The following is a 15564-nucleotide window of genomic DNA, read 5'->3' on the forward strand; positions in this document are numbered from 1 at the left end:
GGCTCAAACCGAAAGACTTGCACCCGGCGAACGGTCTACCCGACGGGAGACCCTGGTCACAGGGCATTTATTTATTTTATTGAGCAAAACGTACCTAGGTAATAAGTGTTTGTAAGTTAGATATACAATAGCAGACAGCAAATTATAAGTTCACAGGACTGCATACAAAAGAAAATGTATATGCATTTCAAGCGACTGATGGTGCTTTAGAAAACTGAAGAGAAACGTTTACGGCGAAACAAATATTGCCTTTATTCGTTTGTATATAGCCGGTCCTAACCTAAGTATCTTTGATATATTTACAGAATATGTTTTAAAAACAAATTTCACACCTATACTTCTTTTTTAAGTAACTTTTTATTTATACTTCAATTCTTTAGGATTATTTTAGAGTTTTCAGCCTTTATTATTAAGCTAACATTCCTGCGTGCAGATAAACTGTTGAGCTGTAATCTAGCATAGTCACTAAGGGGGTTTTGTAGCTATATTGTAATAATTGTTTAGTCTGGTCTGTATCAGACCACCCAGTTACCTGGACCAGGTCCGCCCGCTACGGGTGCACGGCATGCATTAAGATCTTCGGCACCATTTTGTTTAATAATTCCTTAACATTTCTGGACAAAAGAAATTTTTAATGCAGGTAAAATATAGATCAATAATAGAAGATAAGCACTGTTTGACTTGTCTTTTGATTTCTCGAATAAAAAAAAAGTTGAAAATGAGGTAAATATCGGACCACCAGACGAGAAAACCCCCCTAGTCACAGTTTGAGTACAGCTGCGACCAATGACGATGTCAGATTCCAGCTCGACAGCTGGCTACAAATAGGAATAATCACCTGAGAATGATGCTGCGACTGCAAAACTAGTCACGAGAAGATAAAAGATAAATCAAATAAAATATACATGTATATTCCAAACCAAATATTTTATCAGCTATCGACTTGTAAAAATAATGGGCAAGGCCATATTAAATTTATGGCTTTGAGCACATGTAAAAGCAAATCATCCGTGGGCAAACAGCTAGCAGAAACGGTACCTGCTTCATTGCGTAGATACGGGAAGAAAAATCTCGTGAACTAACCACAGTTCAGTGCCTCTGTGAAGTCGTATTTGCCGGGCAGGAATACGACAGCCGTAGCAGCAGAGGTGTAGCCTGGTTTGTGCTCGTAGGTGTCCTGGGATCCACCCTGCCGCCTTACCCGCCGCCAGGGACAACTCCTGACCTCGCCTCAGTTTGCCTGTGGAGCTGCAGTAGTATCAAGATGTGAATGGGCGCAAAATGCGCATGGCGATGTTCGTGGGGGATGGACCTGGGAAGGTACGCCTGAGAATTCCGTGAGCGACTTTCTAGCTCGTCTCTTCCTGCCGCTCCTCTCTCACTGTTCCCCTGAGAACAGATAGCTATCGGACGTCGAGAGAAAACTTTTACTACACTGTTTGAGTAGGGAAAGTTCATTTACTGACAACGGGGACTCATCCGCGGGCATTAAAATGGGATAGCGCTGGGAGAATCGCCTCCCAGTCAACTTTCGTTTCCAACAGAGGCCACTGCTTGTGTTGGGCATTGTTTGCTTGCTAGATAGCTGTGGCAAACAACATTGGACATAAGCAACAGTGTGAAAATCCTAGACATATCTTACCGTAGTAACAATTTTGTTTGTGGGCATCAACACGTCTGGTTTTAGTACCACAATGTCAATTTCAATAGCGTACCGTCCTCAGACTACAGAATACCGCGGTACATAATTAACACTAATTTGTGATAAACATCGTTTATGACCCAGTAAATATCCCCAGTAGACATTGTGTAGGTGAAAACTAGAAATAAGTAACTGAGCAACTAAAAACGTTCATAATTTGACTATTTTGTGATAGTGTCGGATAATAAATACACATTAAGATAAAGCAGCATTATTCTATAAAGAGACGATATTTTTTGCACATTTTTTCCCAAGCGATCAGAACAGAAAAGAGGAAAATGTTAGCAATGTCTTGCGGTATCTGCATATGTTGAGTAGTGAAAACGAGCGCAACTTCTGGAGCGTTCCAGAGGGCTGACGTCTAGGCATCATATCATCATATGTGTGCAGACACACCCCCTCCCCTCCTCCCGCCCGTCGTGTCCTCAGTGAGACTGGGCTACAAGGAATTCACTGACTACTCCATTCTCCTGGTACTGGTGGTGGCGGGAGTGGAACCTACGCAATAGTAGATTAATACCAATGTATACGATATTTATGATATTACAGTGCCTATGTAATTCCGAATTACGATGCAGTGCTCCTTCGGACATGCGTGAATGGAAGCATTACACTGTAAATGAAGATGATTTCCATATCAAAGTATGTAGAACACTTCATCTTTGTTTGACGCTTGTTAGATGTCGTCGTCACAGTGTTGCATTTTCAGTCACAAGCAGTGATTTTTTTCCGTTTCGTCGGTCATCAGGCTTCTGATTAGTTCGATGCTGCCCACTGCTAATTCCTCTCCGTTGGTAACTCATTCATTTTAGAGTAGAACCGGCACCCAAAGTAATAAACTGTTTGTTGGAGGTGTGATTATGACCCACAAATGTTGGAGGTGTGATTATGTCCCACAAATGTTAGATGGGATTCATGTCGAGTGATCTGTGTGGCCAAATCATTGGCTTGAGCTGCTCAGAATGTTCTTCAAACCAACCGCAAACAATTACGGCCCAGTGACATGGCGCATAGCCATACCTAAAAATTTCATCGTTTTTTATACTTGAAATACATGAATGGCTGTAAATGGTCAGTGATTGGTTCATTTGAACCGGAGACCCCAGTCCATCCCATGTTCAAATGGCTGTGAGCACTATGAAACTTAACATCTGTGGTCATCAGTCCCCTAGAACTTAGAACTACTTAAACCTAAGGACGTCACACACATCCATGACCGAGGCAGGATTCGAACATGCGAGCGTAGCGGTCACGCCGTTCCAGATTGAAGCTCACACTATTATGGAGCCACCACCAGCTTGCACAATGCCTTGTTGCTCCATGGCTGCGCCATACATGACCCATACCATCAGCTCCTACCAACAGAAATCGGGACTCCTCTGACCAGGCCACGGTTTTCCAGTCATCTAGGGTCCAACCGATATGTCCAAGAGCCCAAGGGAGAGCTGCAGGCGATGTCGTACTGTTGTTACCAAAGGCGCTCGCGCCGGTCGTCTGCTGACTTAGCATATTAACGCCAAATTTCGCCGAACTGTCCTAACGGATACGTTCATCGTACGTCCCACATTGATATATGCGATTACTTCACGCAGTGTTGCTCGTCTGTTAGCACTGACAACTCTATGCGAACGGTCGTTAAATGAAGAGCGTCGGTCACCGCGTTGTTCATGGTGAGAGGTAATGCCTGAAATTTTGGTGTTCTCGGCGCACACTTGATACTGTGGATCTCGGAATATTGAACTTCCTAACGATTTCCGAAATGGAATGTCCGACGTATCAAGTTCCAACTACTACTGCGTCTTCAAAGTTTGTTTTCAAAGTTTGTTAAATTCCATCGTGCGGCCACAATCACACCGGAAACTTGTTCACATGAATCAAGTGAGTACAAACAACAGTTCCGCCAGTTCGCATATCTCTATCCCTGGACTTTTATCGCCTCAGTGTGTATATCGAGACTCATTTCTTCTTTTAAGTCATCAGACGATTCCTCCCCACGTAGATGCCTTAGGTATACTCTTTTCATATATCAGCTCCCTCCTCTGACTTCATTAGTGTAATTTCTCTGCCGACCGGAGTGGCGGTGCGGTTCTGGGCGCTGCAGTCTGGAGCCGAGCGACCGCTACGGTCGCACGTTCGAATCCTGCCTGCATGGATGTGTGTGATGTCCTTAGGTTATTTAAGTTTAATTAGTTCTAAGTTCTAGGCGACTGATGGCCTCAGCAGTTAAGTCGCATAGTGCTCAGAGCCATTTGAACCATTTTTTTGTAATTTCTCTTGCGCTCTTAATGTTGACGCCTTTGCCTATCAAACGTAAATTACTTAAAAGCGGTATCGTATAGAGTGTCAGAGTATCCAAACACGATTTGAATCAGTGGGGACTGAAGAATAAACTCTTTCTTCATTGTTACACTGGCTGACTCACTTTGGGAGAGTCTGGTGTTGCCGAGTGGCGCTTGCTGTGAGAGGGGGCGCGGTCGCTAATCTGATAGCCGGTAATTACTTGCGACATTTCCGCGGGTGAAACCAGACGCCGCCCTTCGCAGCGCAGCGCCGCGCCGCGCCAGCTGCGCCACAAATAGCCGGCGGCGTGGTTCCGGTTTGGCAGTGCGCGCCCCTCCCGGCACCGGTGTTACGTAGCGCCGAGCGACCAGCTGTCTCAGCCACCGGCAGCCAACGCCGTCTGCGAAACGGCTGCGCGCTGTCAGCGGCCGCTCGTAATGTCCCGGTGCGCCGCTCAGGGGCGCGCTATTCTGGGCGAGGTCCTGTGTGTGTGAGCGGGCAGTGAGTGGAGGTGACGCAAGTCCTGTTGGGCGACGGCCACTTGGCCTCAGGATAGCCCCCCCCCCCCCCCCCCCCCACTCTGTCCTCGCTGGCCTCGGCGATCCCCGATGGGTCTCGCTCTATTTTTCGTCCGTCTGGACGCAGGGGTCCGGGTGCAGCGGTGTAGGCTATGGCGTCAGCGTCTCAGCCAGTCTGTCCATCGGCTCCCCACTGGCGCCAGTGAGCTACAGGTCGCAGTCTGTGTTGCGGCCGCGCAAGAAAGTGATAGCGCGCTAGGTGAACCTTAAGCCAGCCAGTGACGGGGACTGTTTACAAACAGGATGCGAGGCGCGTTCCCTTTCGTCTCAATGAGTGAACTGGGGGACTATTTACTGCCGTCTCTCATTCACTAGTCTCGCGCTAGGCAGGGATTATCCTGACTTCACGTATCTCGGCAGGTCTCTGGTACAGAGCACGCTCGTATTTTTCACACTCAATAGTGGAAGGGACGTAATTTAGATAATAGTAACTCGTACTATAATGTAGCAAGGTGTTTTCTCCCAGAGTTGTAAAGCAGTCTCTATTTATGCGTTAATAGTTCTTTTAGTTGTGGACTGAGAGGCAGTTCAGTGTTCACAAATAGGCGCGAAGCCGTGAAAGTCATCGTAACCATCCATCCTCTTTTGCGTTGTTTCAGACTACTTTTCATGTTACCCCGAGGGGACTGGGTGTTCGTGTTGTCCTCATTATTTCATCATCATCATTCGTGACAGTGGCTAGATTGGACCGTGTAAAAATTGGACTGTTCAAAACTTGGGACTTTGTACAGGCGCTGATTAACGCGCAGTTCAACGCCCCACAAATCAAACATTTTACACAGAGACAAACACGAAAATTACACACATTCGTTTAGTCGCTCGTCTATCGCTAGTATCACAGCCACAGTCCTGAAATATTTCAGTGCACAGCTTATATTCATTATGGGAGCAGATGCCGAATTTGGTAGACCAGGCATACAAGTACACACTTGCGGACAATGCGTAAGACAGCAACAAGATACCATTGCGAAGGTAAGTAACATTCAGTTAAAAAGCTATTGCGCTGGCCTTGACTAACACAATGGTTTTCTTCATAATCTTTCCTTGATGTTACTTTGCTAACGTTGCTAGCCCTTGTGCACCAACTACGATACCACTATCACTGACGATTAATAAGTGTGTGTGTATTGGAGGGAGGGAGGGAGGGAGGGGGGGAGGGGGGAGGGAGGGAGGGAGGGAGAGAGAGAGAGAGAGAGAGAGAGAGAGAGAGAGAGAGACTGAGAGACTGAGAGACTGACGTTATGTTTGATCTTTCTTTTCGGTTCCATGAGTACCATAGATCGACCAATCGTAGCTCACAAAGACAAAATTTATGATATGAGCTAAGACTTTCACAGCGTGATATACATACATGAGCGATCCGGGTGTCCAGCTAGACAAAAAAGTAAAAGCAATGCGATTTTTCGTAAATTTATTCGTCCGATTTGTGGCCTTTGTGCGTCTGCCTTGCCCGTACGCAACGCCACTTCATATAGACAGGACGGACCGTTGCCGAGAGATTGTCGAATTTTTATTATTTCACCTACGTACAATGTGACAAACAGTCAGCAATACTTTGTAACTTACTAGACGTAATTCAAACACCTGATGATGGAGCTATAAACTCTAGTAAACGCGCTGTAGAAGTGTAAAATAACAGTGAGGGGTTTCTGGTATTACTATCTTTTGTGTTGTCAGTTATACAAGCAGATCCTGAAACTAATAAGTTACAGTCTGAAGACGAATCAAGTGAGATAGCAGTATTTCGATATTCTACTCGCTGCGTAACAATGAATGTTGACGACCTGACAGAAATCTCAACTCTCTTGTTTCTCTCAAATAAATGGTTTGTGTATCTTGTTTTTTTGTTAGATAAGGGAGTGCATAGAGAGAGAGAGAGGGGGGGGGGGGGGAGAGGAGGAATGGGCTGCCGTAGAGCCGTAAATAAGGAATATCGACAAGCCCCCTCGGACGGCAACATATAATACGGAAGCTCTCTAACTGGAGACGCACGGCACGTGAAATATCGAGTTTCGTTTTGTAACACTCATCATCACATAAATTTTTATCAGACTATTTTACCCTAAGATGATGTATAGTTCTAGCTGGCGTACAGATGGAGAGATTTCGATTTGAATATCCGAACGTCGTAGACGCCTTCTCACCGAAGTGCTGGAAAAGAATTTACAGTGGCTCCCCTGTCTGCCGCGCGAACGGCTACCCATCACGAGTCATTATGGCATTTTCCGGACAAATTTTGTGCCATAAACGCTTTTTTAGTCGTGATGAAAAGTTCCAAATCAGTTATTTCTAATATTCTGGAGTAAAATTCATGGCCAGTGTAACGTGATTTAGGCACATAATCTTAACTTTGATCTGTAATCCCGATATATAGGGTTAGTGGAAGTTTCCCATGCTCTGTTCACTGCACGTGAATGTGGTGTAACGCGAGGTCGGATTTATTACACCGCGGCTCCTTTCCTCGTAAGTCCAGTTTGCTCTGCTCCGAGTTGGGGTCATTGCCTGTAAACTCACATGTCAGAAGCTCATCTTTAAGAAATGATTTTTTTTTTCGCTCAGAATTGTGAGCAGTCTAATTGGGTACAAAAATTCGTCAAGCAAATTAAACATCCAGGAACAAAAAGCAATACTGGTTACCGGGAAGCCATAGCATCAGCTACAGGATGATTAAAAATAAAGTGAATAGTCCAACCGCCAATGCAATTAATCATCCCATCCAAGATTCCTTTCACTTTGTAGACGTTCTGTGGCACAAAGTTTCTAACAAACGTAGCACTGTCCAGAGTGGTAGTATTATTTACTGAGCCATCGTGCATGCTGTGTTCCTTACATCATTTTCGATTCGAATAGCGCCTCTAGAAATTCAGGCCTATGTTATAAACCAATCGCTCAAGTCATAGCAGAAATTTAATTTAACTACAATGATTTTCGATTCGAATGCTACGATCTCCTCAATAAGATAGGATCGGTACTTGCCTTATATTCCCAGTGAATGTTTTATACTGTGAGCACTTTGGACGGCCAGTTAAGGCTGATTACTGTGATAGTGAAGTCTGTTTTTGACGTTCTCGACTGTCTTTCAGGAGAATCTCTATCGTTCACAATGGATAATAGCCAAGCATTATCATAAGATGTGATTCTATATTATGGTCAAAATCTGTAGCACACTTGCAGAAATGCAAGACACATTACTCTAAATACACAGGATTGCTTCGCTCACCGTATGTACCACAAATTAAAATTATTATTAACACGACACAACATTTCACGACACTCGTTTGCTTGCATATCACAACTTTTTATTTTTTTTATTTTGTGCGATCTTCTGTCCGGTTTATGAGCAAACTTTCTAGCTCTCCTACTGACGGCTCTGCTATTTCTTTGCTGTCTGATAACGTTCCACACATGTTAAGTCGATGACATTCTCATCGAAAGCTCTTTCCAACGCCACAGAACACCGTATATAGGTACATTTTTTAAAAAAATATTAGTGTCACGTTAATTGCGTATATCAGAAAATTCAGCACACTGTCCAGAACAATTTAACGTAAACCGCTCCTCCATATACACTCCTGGAAATGAAAAAAAGAACACATTGACACGGGTGTGTCAGACCCACCATACTTGCTTCGGATACTGCGAGAGGGCTGTACAAGCAATGATCACACGCACGGCACAGCGGACACACCAGGAACCCCAGTGTTGGCCGTCGAATGGCGCTAGCTGCGCAGCATTTGTGCACCGCCGCCGTCAGTGTCATCCAGTTTGCCGTGGCATACGGAGCTCCATCGCAGTCTTTAACACTGGTAGCATGCCGCGACTGCGTGGACGTGAACCGTATGTGCAGTTGACGGACTTTGAACGAGGGCGTGTAGTGGGCATGCGGGAGGCCGGGTGGACGTACCGCCGAATTGCTCAACACGTGGGGCGTAAGGTCTCCACAGTACATCGATGTTGTCGCCAGTGGTCGGCGGAAGGTGCACGTGCCCGTCGACCTGGGACCGGACCGCAGCAACAAACGGATGCACGCCAAGACCGTAGGATCCTACGCAGTGCCGTAGGGGACCGCACCGCCACTTCCCAGCAAATTAGGGACACTGTTGCTCCTGGGGTATCGGCGAGGACCATTCGCAACCGTCTCCATGAAGCTGGGCTACGGTCCCGCACACCGTTAGGCCGTCTTCCGCTCACACCCCAACATCGTGCAGCCCGCCTCCAGTGGTGTCGCGACAGGCGTGAATGGAGGGACGAATGGAGACGTGTCGTCTTCAGCGATGAGAGTCGCTTCTGCCTTGGTGCCAATGATGGTCGTATGCGTGTTTGGCGCCGTGCAGGTAAGCGCCATAATCAGGACTGCAATCGACCGAGGCACACAGGGCCAACACCCGGCATCATGGTGTGGGGAGCGATCTCCTACACTGGCCGTACACCTCTGGTGAGCGTCGAGGGGACACTGAATAGTGCACGGTACATCCAAACCGTCATCGAACCCATCGTTCTACCATTCCTAGACTGGCAAGGGAACTTGCTGTTCCAACAGGACAATGCACGTCCGCATGTATCCCGTGCCACCCAACGTGCTCTAGAAGGTGTAAGTCAACTACCCTGGCCAGCAAGATCCCCGGATCTGTCCCCCATTGAGCATGTTTGGGACTGGATGAAGCGTCGTCTCACGCGGTCTGCACGTCCAGTACGAACGCTGGTCCAACTGAGGCGCCAGGTGGAAATGGCATGGCAAGCCGTTCCACAGGACTACATCCAGCATCTCTACGATCGTCTCCATGGGAGAATAGCAGCGTGCATTGCTGCGAAAGGTGGATATACACTGTACTAGTGCCGACATTGTGCATGCTCTGTTGCCTGTGTCTATGTGCCTGTGGTTCTGTGAGTGTGATCATGTGATGTATCTGACCCCAGGAATGTGTCAATAAAGTTTCCCCTTCCTGGGACAATGAATTCACGGTGTTCTTATTTCAATTTCCAGGAGTGTATTTTAGATGGCTTGGCTTCGCTGCCTCGCCGTTTGTAGGGTGGAGAAAAACATCCTGATAATAGTCAGCGAACGTGTAATCGAGCAACATTTTCCAGATAACCATAGCGCGAAAAATGCAGCACTTTGGAGTAACAGCAATTACACGACAGCCAATCAGCAACTAGCACGCAGAAATGCAATTAAAGTAAATTGCCACAGATGACGTCTGTTACGTCGGAGAGGTCAGGTACTAATAATATCAGCTGAATGTGTTGGTTTCACATGAACAATCGTAGCTATACAAACAATAAATTCCTCTCCATTGATCGTTACAATAGACGCAGATTCTTAGTCAATATTGTGGTGGTTGATCAGTGAATCACCTACGTTATAAGTATCCTAATGCCATTAACTTTTCAAGATACTGCACAGACCGTACACCTGAATGACAGTCGACATGTGGTGCCGTAAAGCGCAATGTTGTTACTAACGCAGTGTAAAGGCTACAAACTCCTCCCTCCTTCCTTCTTCCATTTGTTGTCCACATTAATCAATGGTCATTCCAAGTAATTAATAAGCAAAGTCTTTTATGACTTTTTGAGAGGAGCAAAGATTACAATAAACTTTGAAGTTTACTTAGCTTGTCACGTAGAGATGGCTCCAGTTCTTTTTGTCCAGGGATCTGTTTCTTGAAGTTGAAAATCTAACATCAGGTCCTCACGGTTGGTTTGAAGTAAATAGATTGGAAGATTGTAGTTGCAGAATATATTTTCCACTGATTTTCTCACATTTTAGTATGTCTTAAAGCATTTTGATTTTTCACATTAACAACGCCGAAGTTACATTGTTTGCACTTATTATACAAAAATACCTCCGATCACATCAGAGGTAAGCTCACGATTGCCACACTCTCCGGAAATAATAATATTCCAAAGGACTTACAATTTCTATTGCCAAATGAATTTCTACTAGTTTTCGTTATATTATTAACTTCGATTATTATTTCGTAAGTGAATCCAGGAATAAACATACTAACCATTGCAGGATTGCGTAATTAATAATACAAATTTTGAGTGTACAAACAATTCGTTTCAAATGTTTCTAAAAAATTCCATGAAGTCAGCGGAAGGAATCACAATGCTCCCTGTCATTGAACAGCATCTGGCGAATAATAACATTTCTGGAATAGACTGGCCGGCCCAGAGCACCGACCTAAGCCCACTGGAGCACCTTCAGGCTGAGTTAGACCATCGACTCCGCTGTGGATCCCAGCGTCCAACACCCTAGCTGGTTTCGGCTCTTGAGGACCCATGGACTGCCATTCCTCATTGTAAGGGTCACCAGCAGAGTTGCAGCAGTCAAAAGGCGAAGGGTGGACGCGTCCGGCTGGCCGTAGTGGCCGAGCGGTTCTAGGCGTGACCGCTATGGTCACACGTTCGAATCCTGTCTCGTGCATGGATGTGTGTGGTGTCCTTAGGTTAGTTAGGTTTAGGTAGTTCTAAGTTCTAGGGGACTGATGGCCTCAGAAGTTAAGTCCCATTGTGCTCAGAGCCATTTTTTTGGACACATCCCACATTAAAGTCTGTTATAGGTGTCCAGATATTTTTGATCAGATAGTGTTCATCACGAAAGCGAATGTCGCGCACGGCTAGTTTTTGACCACTCTGCAGATAGGATGTACAACATTTCGTTTTCTAATACAATTTGTTTGTCTCGAGAAACAAACAGACGTTTTGTACTTACACTGGAACCTCAAGGGCCACAATGGAATCATTGATCTTTAATATACACATAGCAAAAACGAAAGCGCATATCATTGCCTAAGACCAGAAAAAAGTGCCCAATAATTCTGAGAAGGGACACCTTGTATTTCTTAGCCAACAGCCTTGCCGCAGAGGTAGCACCGGTTCCCGGTATATCACCGAAGTTAAGCGCTGTCGGGTTTGGCTAGCAGTTGGTTGGGTGACCATCAGGATCTGACGAACGCTGGGTGCTCTCAGCCATTGAGGAGCTCGTTTAGTGAGAAGTGGCGGCTCTGACCGCGAAAGCTGACAGTGATTGGGAGAGCGGTGTGCTGACCACACGCCTCTCCATACTAGCAGCCTGTGACGCCTGTCTGCCGAGGCTGACACGGCGGTCAGTCGGTACCGTTGGGCCTTCTGACAGAATTTCGTTTTTTTCTGTGTATGTCATGTCTTTGCAGAGCTTAATTTCGGCAGGAAAGGCGTTCCGGCACCTTCCAGGGAATTCTTTTTTAGCTCACTGGTACAAGACGGCACCGGAGATTTATAACTGTACACGAGTATTAAATCGCCCGTAATTACAATTTAACGCGCCGTAGACCGGCACCAGTGAACGCTGCAATGGATGGCCAACGTGATGCGATGGGTAGGGGCTAGGTACTGTGTGTAACGATCGGTACATATCGCATTCTGCCAACCATCTCAGCAATAGCATGGCGACGTCTCGCATTGTGTGTTTCAGTGATAAATAAATAACGTTCATTGAGCAGCTGCAATGCTTTTTTAAACGTCGCGGCTGGTATAAGTCGAAAACGTGACGACCTGGTCAGAAAGACTACAGAGTTCAGCCGATATGTAACGAATAGAACTAGAGAGCAAAGTGACACTGTTGCTGGGACAGACTGTAGCACCTGTTCTTTGTATTAAATCTTGTGGTTTTATGGTTTAGATTATAGGAAATTATTTTAAAATCCTTTATTTTGAAACAGTGTTTCGTAAAAAAATGGTTTCTCACTAAAAAATTATCACAGGTATTCAGAAATCGAAACTTCAAAATGGTTCAAATGGCTCTGAGCACTATGGGACTTAACATCTGAAGTCATCGGTCCCCTAGAACATAGAACTACTTAAACCTAACTAACCTAAGGACAATACACACATCCATGCCCGAGGCAGGATTCGAACCTGCGACCGTGGCGGTCGCGCGGTTCCAGACTGAAGCGACTAGAACCGCTCGGCCACCACGGCCGGCTGAAATAGAAACTTTTTGGGGGTGGGAAGGAAGCAAGATCTGTGTTTAGCGCCCCGTCTTCGTCGAGGTCGTAACAGACGAAGCAGAAGCTGTGATTCATTCAAGGATGGGGGAAGGACATCGGCCGTGCCCTGTCAAACGAACCATGCCAGCATATGCCTGGAGCGATTTAGGGAAATCACGGAAAATCTGAATCAGGAGGGCTGGAAGCGGCTTTAAACTGTCGTCGTCCTCCCGAATGCCAATCCAATGTGCTGACCACTGCGCCACCTCGCTCCGACTTGCGTTGCTTCACCTTTTTTTTTAGAAATTAAGAACTGCATTTCTGTATTGTGTAGACTCAGCTTTATTTTTAATAGAATTTTGTCCAAGGATACTGTTTAAAATAAATGTTATAAACTGTACATTTTGAATGAGTCCTAATCTCCCTACTCTCCGGTACGAGTGCCGTCAGTTGCGTGGCAGTGTTAGCATTGAGAATGGACCAGTTGCCGGTAATTTGGTTTCTGAGAACTAAATGTGCTTATGTACTTTAGTTGTGTGTAAGCTAGATACGAGGTATTCCCCGTTGGCAGCGGCTCGTAACTGCTCTGTAGAGGTTATCTGCGGCGACCCCTGCTCCGGCGTTGTCCCCCTGCGATGGAAGCCCTGTAGCGGGCTGCGTGTGACTGCCGAAGCCTGCCAAGCACGTGTTGTTTTGGCGGCCGCCGGGCTGCGTCTTGCGGTTCTGCCCGCACCAGCTGGAAGAACGGCCTTACGTGCTAAGCTCCTCTGCCCCATGACCGCAAGCCGCCTCCTTCCTAATTCCTCTGCCTTCCCGTCATATTGCTTTTGTACTTAAAAGAAGACGATGTAAATATTGCAGAATTTGAATCAAGGACAGCTGCCAACATGTGTTACGTAGAAGTAAATATCCTCGGAGTAGTGAAGCAACTGAAAACACTTAACAAAAGTAAGTCTTCTGGTCCAGACTGTATACCAATTAGGTTCCTTTCAGAGTATGCTGATGCATTACCTCCATACTTGCAGTCGTATACAACCGTTCCCCCGACGAAAGATCCGTACCCAAAGACTGGGAAGTTGCACAGTTCACACCAATATTGAAGAAAGGTAGGAGTAATCCACTTAATTACATACCCATATGGTTGTCGATGTGCAGCAGGATTCTGGAACACATTCTGTGTTCGAACATTATGAATTACCTCGAAGAGAACGTCTATTACACACAGTCAACATGGGTTAAGAGAACATCGTTCCTGTGAAACACAACTAGCTCTTTTCACACGAAGTGTTGAGTGCTATTGACAAGGGATTTCATATAGATTCCGTATTTCTGCATTTCCGGAACTGACACTGTACCACACAAGCGGCACATAGTGAAATTGCGTGCTTGTGGAATATCGTCTCAGTTATGTGACTTCCTGTCAGAGAGGTCACAGTTGGTAGTAATTGACGGAAAGTCATTGAGTAAAACAGAAGTGATTTCTGGCGTTCCACAAGGTATTGTTATAGGCCCTTTGCTGTTCCTTATCTATACGGTGTGGCCGAGCGGTTCTAGGCGCATCAGTCTGGTTCGAATCCTGCCTCGGGCATGGATGTGTGTGATATCCTTAGGTTAGTTAGATTTAAGTAGTTCTAAGTTCTAGGGGACTGACGACCTCAGTTGTTAAGTCCCATAGTGCTCAGAGCCATTTCAACCATTTTGAACCTTATCTATATAAATGATTTGGGAGACAATCTGAGCAACCGTCTATGGTTGTTTGCAGATGACGCTGTCGGTTGCCGACTGAAAAGGTCATCAGAAGACAAAAACAAATTGCAAAACGATTTAGAAACGATACCTGAATGGTGTGAAAATTGGCAGTTTGACCCTAAATAACGGAAAGTTAGAGGTCATCCACATGAGTGCTAAAAGGCATCCGTTAAACTTCGGTTACACGATAAATCAGTCAAATATAAAGGCCGTAAATTCAACTAAATAGCTAGGAATTACATTGCGAACAACTTAAATTGGAAGGAACACACAGAAAATGTTGTGGGGAAGGCTAACAAAAGACTGCGTTTTATTGGCAGGACACTCAGAAAATGTAACAGATCTACTAAGGACACTGCCTACGCTACGCTTGTCCGTCCTCTTTTAGAATACTGCTGCGCGGTGTGGGATCCTTACCAGATAGGACTGGCGGAGTACATCGAAAAAGTTCTGAGAAGGGCAGCACGTTTTGTATTATCGCGAAATATGGGAGAGAGTGTCTCAGAAATGATACAGGATTTAGGCTGGACGTCAATAAAAGAAAGGCGTTTTTCGTTGCGACAGAATCTTCTCACGAAATTACAATGACAACTTTCTCCTCCGAATACGAAAATATTTTGTTGAGACCGACTTACATGGGGAAACGATCATCATGATAAAATAAGAGAAATCAGAGCTCGTACGGAAAGGATTGATGTTCGTTCTTTCCGCACGCAATACGAGATTGGAATAATAGAGAATTGTGAAGATGGTTCGATGAACCCTCTGCCAGGCACTTAAATGAGATTTGCAGAGTATCGATGTAGATGTTTTTTACACCATGCACATAAATGGCCGAAATTTCTTCATGTAATATACTCGAAGGAGCATACAGTGTAAAACAAAATTCAGCAAGTTTCCAAATTTACATTGGTGATGCCCTGAATATCCTGATATATATATTAGGCATACTTCACTACATTGGTAAGCCGTGTCAAAGAGAATTAATTATGTACTAGTGACTGCATCTTGATTGTATTATTTCGCAAGTGGAGATTAAAAGTTGCGAACTACGTAACATTATTGCAGACCACCTGCATCCCTCCATGTTTGAAGTCTTCACCAATGTTTTTGGCATCTTCCAGCAGACGTATCGAAAGGCCAGTATCGTGACAGAGCGGTCTGACGAATATCGTAGTGCAGCAACGCTGTTTTGGCCACCCAATCCGCCTAAGCTGAACCCGATGGAACTCACCTGGGACGCTACTGGAAGTCTGCTCCACAAGTCACAGGCTTATAATTTACG

At 45.4% G+C, this 15564-nt stretch overlaps 1 protein-coding gene across 4 annotated transcripts in view; it reads left to right on the forward strand.

The window, feature by feature from the left end:
* Window positions 1–15564, forward strand: part of LOC126355019 (uncharacterized) — a 702913-nt gene that overhangs the window by 360813 nt on the left and 326536 nt on the right. The window contains exon 1 of one of the 4 annotated variants that reach the window (XM_050005166.1): window positions 4676–5532. The exons of the other annotated variants lie outside the window; for them this stretch is intronic. Coding sequence (XP_049861123.1) covers window positions 5443–5532 — 90 coding nt within the window. The 5' untranslated portion in view covers window positions 4676–5442. Of the gene's footprint in view, window positions 1–4675; window positions 5533–15564 lie in introns of those variants that run through there. 4 annotated transcript variants of the gene reach the window in all.

The sequence above is a fragment of the Schistocerca gregaria genome, chromosome 1 (assembly GCF_023897955.1).
Source record: "Schistocerca gregaria isolate iqSchGreg1 chromosome 1, iqSchGreg1.2, whole genome shotgun sequence".
In the NCBI taxonomy this organism is placed as follows: Eukaryota; Metazoa; Arthropoda; class Insecta; order Orthoptera; family Acrididae; genus Schistocerca; species Schistocerca gregaria.